The following is a 23,782-nucleotide window of genomic DNA, read 5'->3' as shown; positions in this document are numbered from 1 at the left end:
TGTAGCTTAGTAAAAAAAAAAGAGAAAAAAAAGAAAGAAAGAGGAAACTGTTAAAATTACACAGTTCATAAAAGATAAATATTGCAAAGTTAAAAAGAGTTAAATGTATGCTTTGTTGTGTGATGCAATCCATGATTAAAATGACAAGAATGTAAAGGCTATGTTTATTTTGTTTTAAAAAAAAACGTGTTACTTTGATAGCTCAGTTTTGTCCCAGTGGAAGTGAACTAGACACAAGTGCAGACGTGTGGCGTGTCGGAGCAGGCAAAGTGAGACGACTAGAAGAGCTAACGCAGAAGCGAGAGGCATCCTGTGGTGATTTAAAACTACAGTTTATGACTGCAAACGTTTTGGGTTGTCGGTTAGATAACCCAGGAACTATTTGGCATTGCAAAGCAGCGAATGTCGACCTGAAGTCTGCTGCATGGAAGTTTACTGTTTGTTGATAAAGTGGTGGCTAACTGGCAGAACATCCAGACTGTGAGCAGCTAGTTGCCCTGTTTGGACATTTTGGTGGCCTGAAAGTGGACAGCAAACACGCAGTGCTCAGAGCGGCCCACACACCCCATATATTCTGCAGCTGTTCTTGAGAGCTTCTGCGCTGCTTCGGAGTTGAGGCCTGCTTGCCAGAGTCTTCTCTGCTGGACACGTGACTTTCCAAAGGTACTACCCCGTTTTATTTTGTTTACTCCAGATGGAGCGAAACGACCATTAAGTTTGGAGTCACAACGATCCCCATCTACGATTCAGTCCTGCGACTTTTACTTTCCCTTATGTTGTTTTAACAGCTTAAAATAAGATAGTTATTGTTAATTGATGAAATGACTCTGAAATTTCAGTTGAACAACTAAACAAAAGTGGACTTTATTTTTTTTTTAAATTATAATCAGTAAACAGACACTTTTAAGTTTAAGTACTCAGTAGGTTCATTTTGTTTATGGTGAAAAATATTTGCGTATTGCTATGAGATGTAAGTCATTCAAGCATAGGACCCTAGTGCATTATTAATTTGTATTTATTTTCTGGGGGTAATTTAAGTTACATAATCTTGAGTTTCAATTCATACTGTAATAAGAGAAAAGAACCCAGGGCCCCAATCTACGTCATTATAAATATATGGTAGATGGGCCACACACACTTATGGAGTCATAGCATGGAAACAAAGCAAAATTACCAAGCATACACTGCAGGCAGACCAATATAACTTGCAAAGCATGCACAAATTGAAAAACAAAAAGCTTTCCAAAGGTGATAAAATAAAGATGATTTGAAGAAAAACAGTGATGTAATAAGTCCTTGAAGGGGGGGAAAAAAACTTAGAAGTCAGAAGAGCTTTAATTGAATGACCTGCATCCAACTTCTTTCAAAAGTCTGGGTTTCATAAAAATGGATATTGCATATGTCTGAGTAAATATATCTATATTTGCTTGACATTTTTATTTAATGTGTTATTCAAATTTTTTTGTTTAATGCCACGAATAACCTTTTTTTCTGTCATGTTGATTCTGAATAAGATTATGACACTGTAGCAGGGGTTGTCATTAAAGCAACTATCATTTTCATCCATAAACACGACAAGACCGTTGTGCATTATGTGCCCTTTGTTCTCACCAGGTGACATCACATGTGGAGCACAAGTGCCTGGAACCAACGCTACCTCAGGGCAATCAACAAAGGCCTTTTATTTTTTTTAACCTCCAGAAACTCTCCTGCTTGGCTACACCGACTCCCCCTCAGGTATTATTCATTTTCCTTCCCCCTTTTCCCCCCTCTTTCATATATATAGGCATGTGTATGTACACATAGGGTTTCTATACAGGAACACTTAATACTTGATATACTATATGACTGCATCTAAATATATCACTGTGCGTGCTGTCATTTTTATAGTTCATGATAGAATCATATGGGTAAATGTTTACGTAGTTTGTTGTTTGTTTTGATATGGGGAATGTGTTGAATGTTTCACTTTACAAGGATTACAAGAAATTATTTATGGTCCTTTTTATAATTTAATGTAGAGTGGCTCACCAAGTTTATGGATTGTTATAAACGCATTTTTATTAAGACAGTAAGAGATTGCTACTGTAAAATATCAATACATCAGTGTGTGCATGTGTGTGTTTGCCTCTACAATCCCAAGAAACTATAACTCTCATTAGTACCATAGTGGATATTATTCCTCATTCTGCAGCATAACATGGAACTAAAACTAACGAGGTTGCCGAACGGATTCTAGCCAAACTGCAGTACCCATTTACATTGACACTCACACAGATACACTTCCACATACATCTTAGTTATTGTTGACTTTGTATTGTGCTAAAGACAATTTCAAAATGTTTTTTCCCATGTTTTCAATGCACCATGCTGTGTTTTGTCTCTTTGTGCTTGACTTGTGCAGAGTGTCTGGACATGGATGAAGCCATTGAAACACTGTTTATCCGAGACAATAATGGCCACCTTAACTCCCACACAACTGCTTCGGGACAGGAAGCACCCCAGTTCAAGAGTTCTCAGCATGAGAGTCAAATCCCATGTAAATACAGACATTTAATTGGTGCAGATCGCCTCAGAAGTTGTCTGAACAACCAGGTTCCCACCCACCGTGCAAACTCTGGCGCCACCCAAACTCCTGTTTTCTACGGTTAGAGAAATGGTCCCCAGAACTCCTTTTATCCACATTTGAAAGAGATACACATATTTACACCCAAACACACAAGTTTACAAGTTTAGTGAGTATTTTGTTAGGTTGTATGAAGCCAACTGAAAAGTCTTCTTTGAGCTCAGGCTTCTCTTTGTCAGTGACTCACAGACACTGATATGATAGAGAAAATCTTGGCTGTGCGAATTAGTCTGATTGTGTATGTGTGTGCATGCATGCAAACGTGCATTTGTGTATGTTTGATTTGTGTGTTATCTCATTAGGTTGAAAAATAGCAGTAACACATACACACTCTTAGTTCATCCCTGAGGCACAGCCCATCTCTCTGTCTCCTACTCCTCTCTCTTGCTCTCTTTCCATCTCCACATACACCCTATTTCAGCATGTGGTTCATCTCCCCTGACTTAAGCTGCTCTTCCGTAAGACTGGTCTGAACATGTGTATTGCACATTCCCTAAAATTTACTTAAACACACACAAACGGACACACGAGACAAACAGAGAAAAGTCGCATTAGTTCATAAGGCAATGGGTAACCGCTGAGTTAGACAGCATATGTTGACTACCTTAGAAGAGAAAATCTACTTAACTTTGCCAATGCAAATTGAGTCAGAGTCAGGATGCCTGTAATGCAACATACAGCATAAAACATTACTTAAAGGTGCACACAATTATTTACATCACTCCTTGCAAGACTCCAAGATTCCTTCCTCAGGCCTTAAAATATTAATATTTTAAGCATTATTTTCTAGCTAATAACAACAGAGGTACTGTAATGCAGAATAAAAGATCCAGAATTAAAGGAAAATGCTAAAATATTAATTTTATAACTTCAATTAGACTTCTCTGCAGAACTTGGTTAAAGTTTGTTGCTCCTTGTATTAGTTTAGCTTAACTTAGCTAGATAAAATGTCTGCAATTAATTTTCTTGTATGCCACACTTTTACACTAAAAACAGAATCATGTTTCAAATTGTCTGTGTCACACTGTAGTATGATTCCAATTAGAGTCATTGCAACCAAAATACCTACCAGCCTGCACAAGATTGCCAATTCTGGTTTGAGGATAAAGATATTACATACCATTAGCCATAATGAGCCCTCAGTCAGCTTCCTATCTTTCTTTCTTGTTTCTTTTTTTCAGAAAAAAGAAAGAGGCAAGCATTTCAATTGGTCAGAGAAAAATGTTAACGCGAAAGCTGTAGGAACCCGATATATTGTGTTTGTATTATATATGTATGTTTATCTTGTTTGGTTATTTATTATTTATTTACTTATGGAAGTACCTTTATCCTGAATCCCTAAATCTGATGTGTGGTGATTGCACCATGCATAGAACCTATTGTCAGATTAAATCTGTTATCCACTATCGTTGACTAGACTACATATGGTTATAATTAGTGTGTGTTATTTCTGGCTCAAGAAAAAGAAAACAATTTTGTTCGTAGAAGAACATTACTTTCTGTAAATACCAGCTATTTCTCCACATGAACTTGAACTAAGATGAATCATGCAGCACTGGTACAATAATGATCACAGTTATTTATTCATCTATTCATGTTTAGATATACACAGTTAATTTCTTTGTTGGATCACAGATTCATTTGGCATGTCCTCTAAAGTCCCATAAATAGTGGACATCAAACCCAGCCAAACAGGATATGACCTGACTAATTTGAATAACATTTCAAATTATCAGCCATCCTGCCAACTTTAAATTGTAAATCTCTATTCATGAAAATAAATTGCATTACAGATAAAAAACAGTTTTAGATTTATTTCACATTTTCTTTTTTATTATACAGCTTCTGTAATCCCTAACTAATTAATTTTGTGTTTACTTTTTTTTTACCAGTAAAGAAATTAAAAAAATATAATTCCCTTCAGTATGGTTATCTGTTAAAACAGTTACCAGAGCTACAGGATGGTGTACTTGTTCTCAGCATGTTCATGGATGCCTGTCGCTGGGATCATGTCAACATGATGATTGATGATGATGCTCTGCATCGGTTATGAACGCCATGCTGCCAGTGGTGCACTTTGCCCCATAGCAGAACTAAGTGCCAGAGCATGACCTCTACCACATGCTTCCTGTAGAGGACCTCAGCCAAAGCTGGCATTCTGTCCACCACAAGTACATGTTAGATCCTTTAACTTTGCCAAACAAACAAAAAAAAAACCAACTAACTCTCTTACATACACACACATATTTTTGGCAAAGCGAAAGTGTTTTGCACAGCAGTGCATTTTGACTGATTCTGCTGGGGGAAAAAAGCTTTTTATACTACAAGAAGTGCATAAAATCATTTCTGGGCAGCCATTGTTGGGAATTTTAGTGGGGTACAGTGAAGATCCTTCTTACAAAGATACAACGTAAAAAGCTGGCTCAATTTGTTTTCTCAACCTTCATTGCTTTTCAGACACAATATATGCTGGAAGTGAATTGCATACAGTGTAATAAAAATGCATTCGCTCACCCTGACTGGTTTATCAGCTTCCTTCATCTCGTACGTATGTTTCACTAAATTCATTTATGTCATATACAACAATATATTCCAAAAAGAGACATTTCATCTTCACATTGGAAGCACAGCACTACTTAATTACTGTAACTTACTGGTTAACGTGTTTACTTAATTTTATAATACAAATGTAATCAGAGGTGGAGAAAAAGAGATGTGTAAAGGAGATATAAGAGGTGTGTGAACAGGGATGAGTAGACATGCACATATAGTAGGTGGTAATGTTTCACAAATGCAAAAGGAGGAAAAAAAACAAGGTAGATGGTATGTGTTCAGACAGGAGGAGAAATGATGATCATCAAATGATGAAATGTTTCCGCCATGGCTCCCACACATATCAGCAGCCTATTTATATCACTTAGGGCACGAAGCGCAAAAACAGAAAGTACGCCTCTTCAAACACATTAAGTTAACTCACTGCAGCACTGGGGCAGGGGCCAGACACAGGCTGTGTCTGTCACACACACTGCCTCTCCACACCTTACTGATCTGATAACAGCAAGCAGAGACATTATATTCAACATAATATACTGCAACAAAACATCTGCAATAAAAAGCAGCAGTGCAAATGGTAACTGTCACCATTCACCCCTGACTGCTTTAAGGGGAAAATAGTGATTTAAACCTGAGAGAACTTTAACTGCCAGTTTATGAGGTTCTGCCTGACTTCTCATGTGCTATTGCAGTTAGGGTTAGGGTTTTCTTGCTTTGCGGTGCCATTTAAATATACGTTATCAGAACATGTCTGATCAGAAGTGAAATATTGCCATTAATTAAAATCACTTTCTCATGGCTGTAATTACAGAAACTCCTGAACAGAAGTTTAAGTTAAATGTTTATTTTTTCTTCATTTAGAAACCGCAGTCTTTCAATTTAGTTTTAATCATGTGTAATTCCCTCCAACTATGACATGCGATACATGGTTTTCTCATGTATCGCCAACAGCAACATGTGACCTCCTAACCTCCTTTAATAACCTCTTTTCTCCCAATCAGTTCTGTTATGAGCCAAGATTATGCACTAAGAATAACTGTGAATATGCACTGTAATCGTAGTGTTACTATGAGAGCATTTGTTAAGAATAGAATGGAAAAGGATTGAAGGAGTAAATGAGATTATATACCCCATTCACCCTGAAATAAGGTTAAGAGCATTTTATTTATATATTTTATTTTTTTTACACACTACACACATATACAGGGAGTGCAGAATTATTAGGCAAGTTGTATTTTTGAGGAATAATTTTATTATTGAACAACAACCATGTTCTCAATGAACCCAAAACACTCATTAATATCAAAGCTGAATGTTTTTGGAAGTAGTTTTTAGTTTGTTTTTAGTTTTAGCTATTTTAGGGGGATATCTGTGTGTGCAGGTGACTATTACTGTGCATAATTATTAGGCAACTTAACAAAAAACAAATATATACCCATTTCAATTATTTATTTTTACCAGTGAAACCAATATAACATCTCCACATTCACAAATATACATTTCTGACATTCAAAAACAAAACAAAAACAAATCAGCGACCAATATAGCCACCTTTCTTTGCAAGGACACTCAAAAGCCTGCCATCCATGGATTCTGTCAGTGTTTTGATCTGTTCACCATCAACATTGCATGCAGCAGCAACCACAGCCTCCCAGACACTGTTCAGAGAGGTGTACTGTTTTCCCTCCTTGTAAATCTCACATTTGATGATGGACCACAGGTTCTCAATGGGGTTCAGATCAGGTGAACAAGGAGGCCATGTCATTAGTTTTTCTTCTTTTATACCCTTTCTTGCCAGCCACGCTGTGGAGTACTTGGACGCGTGTGATGGAGCATTGTCCTGCATGAAAATCATGTTTTTCTTGAAGGATGCAGACTTCTTCCTGTACCACTGCTTGAAGAAGGTGTCTTCCAGAAACTGGCAGTAGGACTGGGAGTTGAGCTTGACTCCATCCACAACCCGAAAAGCCCCCACGAGCTCATCTTTGATGATACCAGCCCAAACCAGTACTCCACCTCCACCTTGCTGGCGTCTGAGTCGGCCTGAGTCCACACGCTTCTTGCGACCCTGTTGACTATTTTGAATGAAAGGCTTGATTGTTCGATGATCACGCTTCAGAAGCTTTGCAATTTTGAGACTGCTGCATCCCTCTGCAAGATATCTCACTATTTTTGACTTTTCTGAGCCTGTCAAGTCCTTCTTTTGACCCATTTTGCCAAAGGAAAGGACATTGCCTAATAATTATGCACACCTGATATAGGGTGTTGATGTCATTAGACCACACCCCTTCTCATTACAGAGATGCACATCACCTATGCTTAATTGGTAGTAGGCTTTCGAGCCTATACAGCTTGGAGTAAGACAACATGCATGAAGAGGATGATGTGGACAAAATACTCATTTGCCTAATAATTCTGCACTCCCTGTACATGCATTTCCATACTTCTGGATTAAGTTGGAGAGAAGAGAAAGTGGTTGATACGTGAAATAGATGAACGTGGATGTAATTATTATTATTTCTATTTTTATTATTCCTTGGTTATAGACAAGGTGAAGTGTAGATTTTAACATAAAAACATCCATGGTTGATTGCCACATCTGTAAGACAATGAGGACAGCTGGTAACACAAATGTTTGACATTTGTGTTACCAGCCATTGTCAGCAATGATGGACAGCACAGCCTGTTATAGGATAAGCCTTGTGTTCTCACTGGGTTCAATTTATTTTAATACTGCTGAGAACTGCCATTTGAATGGAAAATTTGTGATTACAGAGATCAGATTAGACTTACTAGGTCATGCAGGTTATTCAAAAGCAAACTACTTCATGAAACATCCACAACAGCAATGACTTTCAGATCATTGGCTAGAGGCTGGCTTTCCTCATATTCAGGATGCAGTAAGTACTTTTGACTTTTTGCATTCTAAATAATAGAGATGCAATAAGACATTATATTGCATTGCATTTTATTATTGTAAGAAACAATAGTTATTCAAAATACTCAGGTTAGCTTGTATTTATTTAGCTGCCATTTGCAAAACATTTTATCACAGAACTGTTTAGGACCATATACATACACCTCACTGGAGATGTTAGGTGTGTGGTCTTTATATTGAACTACATTATTAAGCCCACAGAGGTGTGTTCCAGATTACCTGAGACCAACAGTGCCACCAAACAGAGAAAACATTACTCACCAAAACTGTGCATGCATCCAGTACAACCAAAGTGGCCTGTTCCAGGACAATTTCAGGTAAAGGTTATGGCACTGTGTCTGTCACCTTGGTCTGTTGGCAAATGGAAGGTTGGGGTCCATGTGTTTGTGGTGTGATACAGTGGGGTGCAATTCCAGCCACCTACAGCTGTCTGTATGTGTGCAGTGAAGCCTGAGATTAGATTTGACCAATTTGAACATGTTATCACACTGCTGAGCAGCATTTGGTGTCTGTGTGTTTGTGTGTGTTAAGCTGCTGAAAGTCCTGACTAATATCATAGGCAGTAAGGAGATTGGATACTGTCTGACTTTGTTTATTTCCTCCATTCCTTCCTCTTGGGAAATGAGGAAGGCTGCTGAACCATACTGTCTGATGAATGTTTGTTACATGTTCACATATCTGAGTTTAGTTTAACTTATCAGCTCAGGGTGCAGAGAAGGTTCTGGCTCAATTTTGTGTAGTAATCTGAAGCCTGAGCCTAGAAATACGATTCCTAAAACAGGGAATCTTTGAATTTTGCATTGCATCGAACATGTGTTAGTTTTGAAATGTCAAAAAATGTCACTTCTTATCTTAAAAAAAAATCTATCAATACTGGCATATGTAAATCAACATGTGGTTCTGGATGTCTCTATTGAAGCTAGGAGCTTGACACAGCAGCAAGTTAATTACTGTATTTTCCGCATTATGAGGCATACTTAAAATCCTTTAATTTTCTCAAAAATCAATAGTGTGCCTTATAACACTGTGCGCCTTTGTGTATGAATTCTGGTTGTGCTTACTGACCTCAAACCGATTTTATGTGGTCACGGCACTCAAAAATTTGTCAAAAATTTTTTTAGTACGACTTTGGTAAGCTACGTAGCTGCACTGCTTGATGGATTGTCGGAGCATTACGGCTACCATAGTCAGGAGCGGAGTAATCTGGGTCCAAAACTCTTTCCACTTCAGGTCCCAAAATTAAAACGAACACTGCGGCATCAATGAGAGGTAAAAACTGTCTAAATTCTTTCATCTTTAACAAAATTAGCAAAATTTGCTAAATCTTTAGCAAAACCTGCTTTACCAGGTGTTAGAAGTTAGCAGGAAGTTAGCTCCCTAGTTTCCACCTAAACTTGATATGGTATGTTCTAAATGAGAGATTTCTGAAAAAAAATAAAACTTACAGCTCTGCTATCACTTCCAACATACATGAAGACAGAAAACTAAACAACAGTGACTTTTGTAAGGTTACTGAAGTTGGACTAGCTGGTATATAATTATGTGCTATGTCAGTGGTTCCCAAACTTTTTTCGCTGCGCCCCCCTTTGTTTTACAGAAAAATGTTCGCGCCCCCCCCCCTCGCGCGCGCATACACACGCACGCTCTAACACATTCTCCAACCACACACACCCATATTTTGCTCAATTGCGGTTTATTTCACACCTCAAACATTTAGTAAACAATTAAGCAAATACAAGTAATCTGCAGGTAGCAAGAAAATAAACTACTAACTCTTTTATGCTACGTCCGCACCTACACGGGTATTTTTTGAAAACGCAGCTGTTTCGTCCACACGTAAACGGCGTTTCGAATCACCGAAAACGGAGATTTTTTAAAACTCATTTTTTGCGTTTAGGTGTGGATGAGGAATACAGTTCGTCTCGCACCGTCAAAGGCATGTGCCTTTTTTCACGTCAGCTGTGCACCACATTATTGCTTACATGAGTGGAATTGCAGAATGGCAGATAGTCAGATTAACAGTATTTTGTCTCTATCTTCAGGTTTTACATGCTTACATATAAACACGCAGTTACTGTCCCTCTATTTAGAAAGGCAGAGGCATCACGGTGTAATTATTTTACATGTAGTTGTTTTTTTCCTGTGTAATAATATTCAACATTGCTATCAATACATTTTTCAAAAAAAATGCCTCTCTGTGCAAAATGGGTTTAAAAACATAAACAACTGTGGGATACTGTTTGTCCATGATTTAGACAGGGGGAACAAATCGTGGCAGGATCAGCCTGATATTATTTGTTCCCCACTGTAACTTTACTGTATAAAGAGCTAACATCTCCAAAATGTCAGGAGTAGTTTAGTCATTACAAGAAGTGTTTGTGAACTAAAAATCACGAATGTGGGATGCTGTTTGTCCGTGATTTGGAGAGCCCAGCTTGTGCTCCCAATGAAGGGAAAACCAATTCTGCAGGGGAGACCTACCTTGGCACTTGTGCAGGTGAAACCAAAGGGCAGATATGCTTCACCATATTTTCTAGTCTTTGGCTTAGAATAAAGTTGGTTTGGAAACATATTCAGCTATGCTTCATCTCCTGCTTTGCGTTTGTGTGGGCGCCCAATGGTTGTTTTGTTTTTTTCCCCTTTTCATGCTGCGCCCCCCCCCCCGCAATGGCTCCGCGCCCCCCATAGGGGGCGGGCCCCACACTTTGGGAAGGTCTGTGTTATGTGATCGCTAATGACACAGCTAGCATAATGTAATGTTAGCATAACATAAACACAGTGAAGCTGGAGGATGAATGCTAACTTTTTTCGACTCGATAAAAGTTAACATGAGGGTTCCCAATGGTTAGGAACAAATGCAATCACATGGCAGGATGCTGTAAACGGACCAAACTTCAGTCAGGAGAACAACTGAGATAACCCATCCACAATACGAGGTTAGTCATTAATATACTGCAACAACATGGGAATAGAGCAGCTGCAAGAGAATTCAACATTAATGAATTAATGGTAGGGAAATGGAGGAAGTAAGAAGAATGAGTTGAGTAAAATTTGACTTATCTGACTGTTTTGTTTCCCTTAATGCGTCTTATAATCTGCATCATATGTATGAAAACAGACCCGTTAATCTATAGTGCACCTTATAATCCAAAAAATATGGTACATTTAGATTTGTTCACAGCTTAACCTTTATGCTATGCTGAATGACTCTTGACTTCATGGATCTTACTGCACATGTGAAGCTTCATGATCTCACTGTCATGAAGAAGACATATGCAGTTAGGGTCATACATATTTGGACAATAATAGAATTATTGCAATATTGTCTGTATGACATCACGGTCCAGCAATCAAGCAATTCAAGTCATGCAGTCAAGATGATTGTAGTGCAGACTTTTATGTTTAATTTAAATGATTTAACGAAGATATTAATTGTTTACATTTTTAAAGAAATTCTCCTATTTTCAGAGGCTAAAAATAATTATAAAATTAACAAAGTTTTTTAGTTTTGATAACTGTGTTTAATACTAGACTAGGGCTGCCACAAACGATTATTTTGATAGTCGACTAGTCACAGATTATTTTTGCGATTAGTCGACTAATCAGAGCATGCATCCACTGGACGTAAAACATACAGCTTATTGCACCAGCATGCATCTGCTGTTATATAACTATCATTACCTTACAGCTTTAAGTGTTTAAGGTATGTGCTAACTAAAAATAAAGACAAGATGATAGTTTATTAAATTTTAATGAAATTTGCAGATTGTTTCGGTGAAGTTTAATAAACTCCTTGCTATCTAAAATATAACAGGACACTGGAGTATATTCTCGAGCATTTCACACTTCTGATAATCAGTTGTCTGCTTGACGTTTATTCAGCTGTGTAAAAACTATAACTTTAATCTCAGCCAAACCGATTTACTCAGGAATAAATAAAATACTAGAAAAAAAGCCAAACAATAACATTTTTAAGTTAAGTGACTTACATATCATGTTTAACCTGAGTAGCGAAAGACGGCGGTGGGTTTGAAAACAATTTGCCCGGAGTCCGGGGTTCTCACCGGCTCTAGTGAGCTTTGCCCCCGGCTAGCTATCGAGGTAGTGGGTAACAGACGTCGGAGTGCTTATCAAGACAGCACATATTTTGAAAAACTGAGCAGATATTTGAGGTTTGCACAGCTACATTCTCGCCTGAAAATATGTTAAACGTTTATTTTGTGACCCAGAAAGAATAATAAGAGTAATATTAAAACTAACTAGCTACCGCCATTGTTGGAAACTGAGCTGGGCTGTGCTATGAATTCTGGGACAGAACTACTTCTTCTTCTTCGGGGTTTAACGGCAGCTGGCATCCTTATACATGCAGTGCTGCCATCTTCTGTTTCAGTACGTTATTACACTCTTAAATCCTACTACTTATTCCTGCGTCTTTTGTGATCTTACAAAAGCTTCAAACGACGCGTCGGCTATTAATAGTCGACGTAATCGTGACTAGTCGACTAATTGTGGCAGCCGTATACTAGACAATGAAGCCTGGAAAATCATCCATTGCTGTGTTACCTTCCTTGTTGGCCTCTGCTAGGCCTTTACTGTAGTTGGCTTCAGTTGCTATTTGTTTGTGGGTCACTCTGCTTCATCACGATTGACTGATATTGTTGTATGCTTTCGATCATGAGGTTTTCTTTCCATACTTCCCCCAGTCTCAATACTTAGATGTTTGTCTTCTGTGGTCTTTCTTGCCCTTGGCTGTTAATGAGCTACCCAGTGCATGGCTTTTTAAGAATATACCCAGTTTTGCTGTTTTGTCTGATAGATAGATTTATTTTTCAGGGTAATGACGGCCTTTTTCAGTTGCATCAGCATCTGTCTGGACCTTATTTTAAAAGCATCAACGAAGGGCTACAAAAGTTTAGTATTTGGAATTACCACCTGATTTAAATCTCTGCTTAAATTAAAGCTGAAAGTCTGCACATTAATCACATCTTGGTTTTCTGTTTTTTTTTAATCGACTGTTATGGTATACAGAACCCATTATTGGTTGCATTGTTCAAATACTTATGAACCTGATTGTGTGTATATTTTTCTAAATTTTGAACTCTTGTTAGAGCTTATTGTGAGAAAAAAATAAAGTATTATTCTGTCAGTGAAATATGACATTTTATAAAACTGTGTGAACAATACCATAGCAGTCACTTGTGATTAGGCAGGCATATTAGATGACAAGCTGTCATTTCACTGACTGTTCAGATTGCAAAAAACAACCTAGTAATGACCACTTCCAGTCGATTCCAGAATTCATCACGACTGATTGAAAACTCTGGTGGTAACATTTTAATCAAACTATATAATTTCATGAATTGTAGCATGTCAGCAAGCGAAATGCCAATAATTATTAGTCACTCCTTTATTTTTCTCAAAATAGTCATGTACACTGAGCATTTATGTACATTATTCAACGTAGAATGACTCTGAATGATACTGAGGCACAGACTACAAAGAATAAGACACTCAAGTTGACCAAAATACAACATTGTCAGTTTAAAAACCATTAAAAGCAACAGACAAATTCAAAAGCATTGCAAAAAGTAAACTGCCACATCCTCATTTTTAGCTATACTTGTCAAAATCATTCAGCAGAATTAAACCTTTAAAAAACTGCAATTCGAGCCTTTAGTGTGTGGGTGAACTTCATTATATATTGAATTGTAAATTGCATTGTCTTTTACATTAAACGATTCCTGACATGGTTTTATTTCTTCTAATGCAACCTTTCAATTCATGCCTCATATGAACTATTGCATCTGTATGTTCCAACACGTTGGTAGGTGAGATGGAGCACATTTGTGACACCTTCCCACTTCTATCTGCATGGACATTTGCAGGCATTTCCAATAAATCCCAATAAATGTTTTGTTATCAGATCATCTATGATTGGATTCACATTTAAGCAAATACTGTACAATTTGGAATATGCTAGGACCGTGCACAACACTGACCAATATTTAATGGAATTGTTCAACTTGGTAAAAAATGGATTTGTTTCTCTGAGTTAGACAGAAATATGTCAGTCAAGTAAGTTACCATCAGCATGTAGGTAGCTTAAGATAACTCCAGAGCACTGACTATAGCGCCTTTATTACACAGATGTGAAAGTGGTATTCATCTTTTGATCTGTTTGAAACAAATGTCTGCCTGTTCATTTAAAGATTATAAGACTACTCCTTGTTATTTTTAAAAGCATATTTCTGACCTTTAAACCAAGTAAAAACATCAAATCCCCGGTCACAGAAAAGTAGATTTTTGAATGCAGCTTAAGTTCGCACAAAAGAATTGGCAATAAAGCAACACTGTACATTTCATTGGCTTCACCTTTTGCTTCATGTCTATTATGACTGGACATAACAAACTGTTTACAGTGCTTTAGTGGCATAAAAGGTCGACAGCAGTTGGCAGCTGTTTGTCTGTACGTAGTGCATTGATTAACTGTAACAGCATGAATTCCATTTCAGTGAGTATTTCTGCAATCGCTGTGTGGTATACTGTATGGTGTTGCTTCATTCTTCTTTAGTTTCTCCACTTAACACCATTTAAAATATCCAATAGCTTGGTGGAAAAAGGCTGTGAATTTATGTGGGTTTTTAAAATGGGAATTCACTCATGTCTTTTGCCCCCTAGAATCAGAGGACAGTCAGGGGGCGAAAAGAGACAAAGTTGAACAAAAATCTGTTGTATCAAGTCACCCAGTAATCCTTGTTACATGTTGTCACTAGAGATTAGGGAAGAAAAGTGTTTGCCTTTCACTGAGCATTAGAGAGTAAAATACAAAGCACTCACCACTACAAAAGAGTACTAAATGCACATCTCAGAATAGATTTCAAAATATTCTCTTTCTGTATTGTGAGTTTCTGTGTGAGAATACAAAAACATGTCTAGCTCACACAAATAAACAAAGATGAATTTACTACCCAAGGAAAAATTGCACTGTAAGTGAGTGTGAGTGATTTACAAATAGTGCATCATATGCTAACAAAACTATACTGTATTAACACAAGGGATGGATGTAATGAAGTGACACTTTAATAAACTGGCCTGAAAAGTTAAGTTTTCAGTCACAGAAAAGTTCCGGTAGTATTAATTTGTCGCTTTAATGTCATTTCAAAACAGTAATGTTGACTGAGTATTTTTTTCCAGTGTCTGGTAAATCATTCCTATAGTTTAAATGAACTGCCACTGACAGACTGGGTTGCTGTGGAGAAGCAGAGATTGGTAAGATTTGGCCTGTAAGGCAGGGTTAGCAGAGGTATATTAACATTTTGGTGCCTACGTATTCTGTGTTCTTCTGTCTGCTGTAAATAAACCTTATAAAGGGCAGGCGATGTATTGCAGGTTTTCTTGATTGCTTAAACACTATAACCAATCTTTTGAACTAAAATTTCAAAACCATAATGCTATTTTTCAAAAAACACACCCATTTCCCTGAACTATAAACACTATTCCCCTGCTTTAACACATGAGTCAGATGTTGGGGAACTGTTACTGCAAAACTCTACACACAAATCCCTACATTTTTCAGTGCTTATACCATGTGGCCATTTAGAAAGCACTTGCATTCAATAATGTTAACTTAAGTCAGCACAGCTTGAGCTCAATTAGCACACAATTAACCAAGTGGAAACACTACGAGTCAAAATTTATCACACACCAATCAGAAACTCATTCAGGTTTGAAACAATGGATGCAAAGGAAGAGGTTGAGGAGGAAAAGGAGGTCTAGGACACCAAGGAGGAGGTGGAGGAACATAATTGGCCATTGGGCTATTGTAAATGTCCCTGGTCAGCGTGGAGGGAATGCCACTCTGTGCGCAGCCATCAGCCAACGAGGGGTACTCCACCGCCATGCCATTCTAGGACCCTATAACACTATGCTTCTCCTTGCTTTTCTTGATGGTGTAAGACAGCATATGTTCCAGCGGGACTACAGTGGACCAGCACAGCCAGAGCAGCCTCACTATGCTGTTGTTTGGTGTAATGTCAGCTTCCATTACACTGCTCTGGTTCATGACTGGTTTACCAATAACCCAAGGTTTTCTGACATCTTTCTGCCTGCATACTCTCCCTTTCTAAACCCGATGGAGGAGTTATTTTCGGCGTGGCGGTAGAAAGTGTATGACAGAGAACCTTATGTCCGTGTTCACCTCCTCCGGGTCGTGGAAGAAGCCTGCCTATACATATCAGTAGATGCATGCCAGCGGTGGATCAAGCATGCAAGAGGATTTTACCCCTGCTGCCTGGCCAGGGCCAATATAGCCTGTGATGTGGATGAGATTCCCGGGCCTGACCCAGACCACAGACAGGATGCTGAGGTGGAATAATGTTTTTGATGTGTGTTGTACTGTATGGTACATGAATAAAAATGTGCCGCTGTATGTACATTGGATCTTTTGTTTTCATGATATGAAAAGGTTTTTGAGGGGAAGAACCACAAGCAACATAACTTGACAGTTTTTGAAATATTGTTTTCAATTTATTGCACCAATGTGTAACACTATGTTGTAGTGTGTGTGTTTTGAGGCCTTGTGTGTGATGTCTGTGGGCAAAGTTTGGTTTTTCAGCAAGAGTGAATGGTTTTGAGTGTAGAGCTTAATTTTCACCTGAAAATACAATGTTTGGGAAATTGGGTGAGACGTTATGGATTTGTGTTTACTGTTTTGAGAATACGAGTCATAGTTTCAAGAAAAGTGTTTAAGCAATCGAGAAAAACTGTAATATATATTAGACTAATAGCTCCATTTGTAAAAGGAAGAAGAATAATGAAGGTATAAAGAAATTATTTGGCTTTCTTTGTTGTAATGAATCAGATACAGTTGTAAGTCAGGCTGTGGGAAATTATAATGGGCATTTTCACCTTGAGGGGACCACTATATAAATAAAATTGAGTTGAATTGAAATTTTAAATCAAATTTCAGTTAGCGAAGGAAAAATGGTATATTTATCTAAAATGAAAATACTCAGTAGTTTCACACCTCAGATTAGTGAAATGTATAATTTCAGTAGATCTCAGTGAATTTGCTAACTCATTAAAAAATCAATTTCAGCTTAACCAGATTGCACTGTAAAATGTGGATTTATTTATAAAATACAAAGAACAAATGCATTACAAGAATACACCTGTAAAACCCTGTACTATATATGTAACTGCTGAAGTTGTTTAGGTAAGACATCTCTAGAAAACGGAGTGAAGATAGGATGTGTAAATTCTAAAATTAAGAGAAAAGAAAAGCTGCAAGGGAAAGAGTGAATTCTGATGAGACGTGACGCTCAAATGGTGGCAAGTAAATGATGTGGTGCAGCAGGGATACAGAAGAAAAGTGCATTAGTCTGACTTTCTACATCATTAACTACTACATGTTGCTTCAACTTCCTATGTACCTGTATGTATGTTGTAAGCTAAAGAGCAACCTTCACAGGGAAAAAACACATTACCCCAGCTATATACCAATAAACGTGTAATGAGAGGGGTAAAGGCTGGGTACTGATCTATGGTGATATCAATTCTAAATTAACTTGAGCTTGTGTGTCTTCACATAAAAGTACAAGAGAGGCTTGTGTGGTGCAGGTCTAATTGTGTCAGAATTTCTACTGCTAGTTTTTATCTGTCAGTGATGGTAGAGAGCAGCCTTACGTAAAGTCTTTTGACACGGCTTCAATGAAATTGGGAGCTGACATGAGAATGGTGAAGGTGCAGATGATGGAGAACAGCGAGAAGGCCACCAGGCATAACCGGTCCACGACTGCAGCTGCAAATTTCCACTCGCTGCAGATTGCCTCCCCCTCGTCCTGCTCTCTGAAGCGATTTGCAATGTACTGCACTTCTTCCAAAATCCGGCAAATTTCGGGAATCTGCTCCAAAAGCAAAGTCCGTGTCTGGTCTGAGTGGATGTCAAGCTGGGAGGTACCGTTATGATGATTCCCTCCACCTCCACTTCCACCACCGCACACAATCACACCTGAATCAACACTAGGTGGAAACACAGGGTTGTCTGTGCCCATTGAGTGGTAGCTAAAGTATAGGTTCATGTTTCCATTGGTTGTTGTTGCCTGAGTGGATGGCTGCCCTGGTATGGTGCCCATCTGAATGCTGGTGGTGCTAGTGTGGTGAGCAGGAGAATGGGAGTACTTATAAGTTGGAGGACTGCTTGAGCTCACTGGAGTTTTGCTTTCCTCTCCAGGCTTCTTCATACGGAGGAACCAAGCGCACCAGTTGAGAAGAAAGACTCGGACCTGAAAGAAAGAAATAAGAAAGATAAAGATTTAGCTGGAGGAAAGAAGGTGGAAAGATTGGATTGATATGTTAATTTACACTGGAAAGTGTTCCTTAGACTACCATGACCTGGATGACAGAGAACCTACATAGACAGTTTAATTGACACTTACCAAAAAAATAGTCTAAAATCTTCTAAAATGACTAAAGCTAGCAACAGAATTGAAAAAACAGTTGGTATGATTTCATCCTGAAAATTTCTATTTCTTGCATTTATTTGGTGGCCTACCAAAAAGGCAAAGCTTCTTAAGAAAATGAGAGCAGGACTAAAAGGAAAAAATCAAAAGATAATAGAAGGATACATCAGAAATGACCTGTTCACAGCCACTCTTAAAATCTTGCCCCAAGTGGTAATGGTTTTAAGAAAAGTATTGCCGAGTATAGTTTTAAAAAGTACCTTTAATCGTTGTGTAAGATCTTGGTGTCATGTCCTTACACAAACAAACTAGAACATAAAATGGACTTATACTGGCTCAGCGGCTGTACCTCTATGCATTATGTTAGAGCAGTGGTCGTCAGGTGAAAAATATGATGTGAAACTAAGGAGAGTCATTTTTTTTTTAAATTTTATGGGGTTTTTTTTTACTAAACAAAGAAGGATCTGTTATTGTTATTGTGCTAATGATGCGTACCCTTTTTGTTGCAAGAACTAACCTTTTTCAACTTCTAAAGAGGGGCACATCAAAGCTTGGAAACAGTTTTAGAGAGGTGGTTACTGAAATAATACTGTAATTAAATTGTCTCTTTTTTCCCCTTATTGAACTCACCCATTTAGGCATTTTTCCTCCGTGGGGGTCATGGTGGTGGAATTGCAGAACCAGAACAGTTACCACCACCGACAATCCCACAATCATCATGGTGCTAGCAAAATACTGAGCTGAAGAAGAATACGAACAAATCAGTATATTGCAATTTCAATAAAGGACACATGGCTTGTTAGTAGATATTGTAGTCTGTTACTGAATGATTTATTTATTTAAATATATAAGTGAAATGGTCATTTTAAAATTATTAGATTAGAAAGCATCATCACTGTCACCAAGTAAGGTAGCTGGTTGATTATTCAGTGAAGAAATGATCCCTGTCAACAAATCTAAGGTCATAACACCCCAGGGGCGGTTTTAAGAGGATGACTAACATCTTTTTTGTTAATGTAAAATGTAGCCAAAAGACATAACACATACGCAGCCTTGGCGGCACTGGAAGACACACAGGGACATAAAAATGCATATCCTTTCCATGTAGGAAAGCATGTTTTTCAAATGCATTCTGATGCAGCTGTGATGTCAGCGATTAAGTAGAAAGGCGGGCTAATGAAATTATACGTTTCCGTGTCACAATATAATTGGAATTGTATGATAACCTCTGATAGTAAATGTCAAAGACATTTTTGTCTTTTATCTATTATCTCTGATATACAGTATCTGTAGTGTGTTAAACATCTACTCTAAAAGGCGTGTTTTCTCTTGGCTTTGTTTTACATCACTGAGCTGCCAGATGATGCAGGGCAGCAGCCCTATCTGCAGCTTCTCCTCCCTTCTTAAAGTCTGCTGCCTTGTCTTCCCCTGTCTGCATCAGTATGGTCTTATGCAACACAACTGTTTATCTCCTACGCTGAATATAATCTTCACATACTGGATCAGCAAGCAAACACCCACCCCACACTCTTTAGAACCCGCCCACAGCCACAACATATCAGTCCATCTGTGCAAAGAATGTTTTCTGCTACAGACTGCCCTGTGATGTGAGTATGAGGCATAAAGATCTATTTTGACACTCTAACCTATTGTAGCCAACTGTCTCCTGGGTAAATTATTCTTTTCATCCAGCAACTTTCCATGGTTGTCTCTCTTGATAGTAAATTGAGAAAATAAAATCTCCATACTGACCCACTACCCTCACTGTGGCACTTTATACCTTTTCCACCTTTTGGGCAAGTCATGATATATTATAATTTTCTTACCTATTTATTGCAAAAATAATTCCATCAATTAAAAATAAACTAAAAATAGCACACATTTTGGCTGTTAAATATTTGAAAATGGAAATATTAGATTGTGATTTAAATAACATTTTCTAGTGTTGGCATCCATAACCAATTTAGAATCACCAATTAACATCCATGTCTTTAGGTGGACACCAGAGTACAGTCTCTATGCACTACTGTGTAAATGGACTTGGTTAACTGATTATCAACAATTGCAATTGCTTCTATTAAAGCAGACGTTTTGGCAGTTGACTCAGCAAATTAAGTGGTATGATAAGACCTTAGAGGAACTCCCCATAAACCTTGCAAAGAAGATTTCTTCACAATTATTTTAGAGACTAGTGAAGTCATATAGAAAACCAATCAGTGCTTCAAGTTATTGCTGCTAAATGTTGTTCTACAAGCCACTGAATCGAGGGATGTGCATACTCAGACTGCATAGGTTCCTGTGAAAACCTTCACAATTCACAATTGCTTTAATGTTGTTTTTAAACCAACAATTAAACAATTACCAATAAAAGCATTACGAGGAGCTGAATATTGTCTTACCAATTAGAGGAACTGAGTCTGAAGTGGCAGGCATGATCTCTGCTACCAGTAACATGAACACTGTCAGAGACAGCAGTACCGTTATGCCTGAAAAGGGCAGACACACATTAGATACATTATTTCATCAAACATCTCTATTGCTGTTAAATTGTGACTTGAGAGAACTCAAAATAAATGCAGCTGGTTGTCTTCAAAACAGGTGACAAAAGCTATGAATTTATTTTTGGAATATTTACTATCTTATCCACCGTCAAAGGAGCACTGTCTCATTTCTATTTAGTGCAGCCCTGTCTCACGGAATGGCATTTTGAAACAAGCTGGCATTTTCAGGTCCACATGATTATCTTTGCTGCGTTAACAGTGGTGCTTTTGTTCATCTGCTAAGGAACAGAATTCAACGAAAATGCTTATTCATAGCAATAATGTCAGCATTAGCATAAAGCAAAGACAAATAAATGGGTAAGCAATTGCAGTCTGGTGGGCAGAGATGACCATAGTAGGGGAGAAAGGCACATTTTTGTCTACATGCATGAATATAATCATGAATCATTGTCCCTCTGCGTGAAATTGTGTATCTGTGTCTTTGTGTGCAAGGATGGCCTGATGTGTATGTGATCCTCTGTACCCAGTGAGATCTTTTCTCCAGAGTCAGCAGGGAGCAGAAAGACCAACAGTGCCAGACCAGAGATGAGCACACAGGGGATGAGCAGGTTTAAGCCATAATAAAGAGTCCTGCGGCGCATAGTGACTGTGAACGTCACATCGGGGTAGGGCTCCTTGCAGCAGTCATAATACAGCTCATTACGCTTTGCTGGTACACCTGGGAGACATATTAAGGGGTAAAAAGGCGTCAGTTTAGAGGTCAAAAACACAGAATTATGAAATAATGGTCCAGTTCTTTCTTCTGCTTGACTGAATATTTTTCTATAAACACTAAAATAAGCCAATAATGCACATTTTTAACTTCATGTATGGCCTTGTTAACAAAAAGGCATTAGTTAAAACGAATAAAATGTAAATAAATACAGGCAAAATACTTGTAGAAGTATAATGTTTTAAATTTTATGGAAAGCCAACTTGTACTTTTTATAGAAGATGTTGGAAACTGATGAATATGATAATAGTACTTCTTCTTCTTCTTTCAATTTCTGTATTTCATAAATTTGTAGACTTTAACCAATCAGATTAATATTATTTTGTCTGGACTGGGATTTAGTTAATCATGTTGGGAAGCAGCTTGCTTTGAAAAAAACAAAAACAAAAGAAAATCAACTTGTGCCTAAATTAAAATTGTATGACGTTATCATTTATATAACACAATAATCTCACATCCATTCCACCTGTTTGTTCAGCAGGAAGTTATAATCAGTATAAAGAATTGCTCATACAGTAGAGACTGAAATAGAAGTTGCAAGTTCATGGCTTTAAAATGACAGCCATTTGTTGAGAGCAGTCATTGGCTTTTGAATCTGTTTGCTGACCAGCTGGCCATCTTTTCATCCTGTTATTGGAATTTGTTTGATCAAAACCAGCTTGATAACTTTCAAATATAAACTATTAAAATTTATGAATACTTCCACATCTATTTTACAGACAAACAACAGCTCCTGTTGCTGAGCCTTACAGCATATTTGAAAGGAACCTTTTGTACACAGTACTAGTTCAATGTATCAAAACAAGTAAGGGTAGACAAAAAGTTAAATTAAAACAGTAAAACGACATTAAAAAGCAGTGACTAAAGTTTATTTTATGTTCAAGTTCATTTCATGGTGACTAAAAAGTGAAAATATAGCTTTCATGTCCAGATGGCCTGATCTGAACAGTAACTCTTTTTTTGTAAAAAATAAATAAACAAAACCTAAAAGGAGCGTGTATTTATCTTTATCTGTAATTTAAATAGTTTCAAATAAAATTCTCTTTGGAGATTGTGGAAAGTTAGCTGTAGCTGCAATGCATTGTGCCATGATCATTGTTTGTATTATATGCCAAGCAAGAGTAAAGGACTGCCACAAAATGTTAAAACCTGCAAATGTTAGTAAATGCTTCAGATTACCCAGCTACATCTCCAAAAAGCAGTCATATATATCTGGCATAAAACTATAGTTGTATCTTTGTTGTTGGCATAGGTATATTTTGATTTTTATAAGGTCAGTAACAGAAATCAACATCACATTGGCCTGGCCATAGTCAGAAAAACTACAAGAACAATTGTATAGCTAAATGATCAGTAACAATAGCAGATCCATTTCATATGTATAATCATTTTAAGGTGGAATGCAGACAATGTTAGCTTGTCCTCTGGATTAATATCATCAATCAAGGACCTCTGTGTGAGTATGTGTGACTGCCAGGCAGTCACTTGTAGCTTACAATCAACAATCAGTGATGAATAAAAGTCAACCCACAAGAGCGCTGCCTGTGTATGGTTTACCCAGCATTATACACCTCTAATAGCAATTAATTGATTGTGAAAATGACACAATCAACAATACAGTCAAAATGCACAACTTTTTTCAAGTCAGTAACAGAAAACACTTGATATTACCACTGCGTGTGTGAGCGTTACTTCCTATAGGAATTCAGTTTAAATTGATTGCTCGGATTCAATTTCATTTCATTTAAAACTCTTGTCACCCGCTTGCCGAAGAGAAATAGCCTTTGTTAGTTTCTATTAATTTGATGGATTGTAGACCTGCAGATGCATTTACCACATCTTGTGTGTGTGCGCGTGTGTGTGCGCGCGTGTGTGCGTGCGCGCGCGTGCACTCACTTGTATGGGGTCATGTCCTCCATTCCCTTTAGGGAC

At 37.7% G+C, this 23,782-nt stretch overlaps 1 protein-coding gene and 1 long non-coding RNA gene across 2 annotated transcripts in view; one reads left to right on the top strand and one right to left on the bottom strand.

Moving 5' to 3' along the window:
* The first annotated feature begins 253 nt into the window (after positions 1-253).
* Positions 254-5,145, top strand: LOC120717064. Its single transcript, XR_005692077.1, has 3 exons — positions 254-663; positions 1,615-1,737; positions 2,405-5,145. It is a non-coding gene; the product is annotated as an uncharacterized LOC120717064 (long non-coding RNA).
* A 9,987-nt stretch (positions 5,146-15,132) lies between these two features.
* LOC120716983 (neuronal acetylcholine receptor subunit alpha-7-like) overlaps positions 15,133-23,782 on the bottom strand; it is a 40,299-nt gene continuing 31,649 nt past the window's right edge. Inside the window, exons 7-10 of the mRNA XM_040004746.1 lie at positions 21,602-21,796; positions 20,977-21,063; positions 19,208-19,317; positions 15,133-18,400 (exon numbers count right to left, since the gene is read on the bottom strand). Of these exons, the coding sequence (XP_039860680.1) occupies positions 17,798-18,400; positions 19,208-19,317; positions 20,977-21,063; positions 21,602-21,796 (995 nt within the window). The 3' untranslated portion in view covers positions 15,133-17,797. The remainder of the gene's footprint in view (positions 18,401-19,207; positions 19,318-20,976; positions 21,064-21,601; positions 21,797-23,782) is intronic.

This window comes from Simochromis diagramma, unplaced genomic scaffold, assembly GCF_900408965.1.
Source record: "Simochromis diagramma unplaced genomic scaffold, fSimDia1.1 OVJJ01000487.1, whole genome shotgun sequence".
Lineage (NCBI taxonomy): Eukaryota > Metazoa > Chordata > Actinopteri > Cichliformes > Cichlidae > Simochromis > Simochromis diagramma.
Note: the sequence above shows the minus strand (reverse complement) of the source record. Positions and strands in the feature narration are given on the sequence as shown.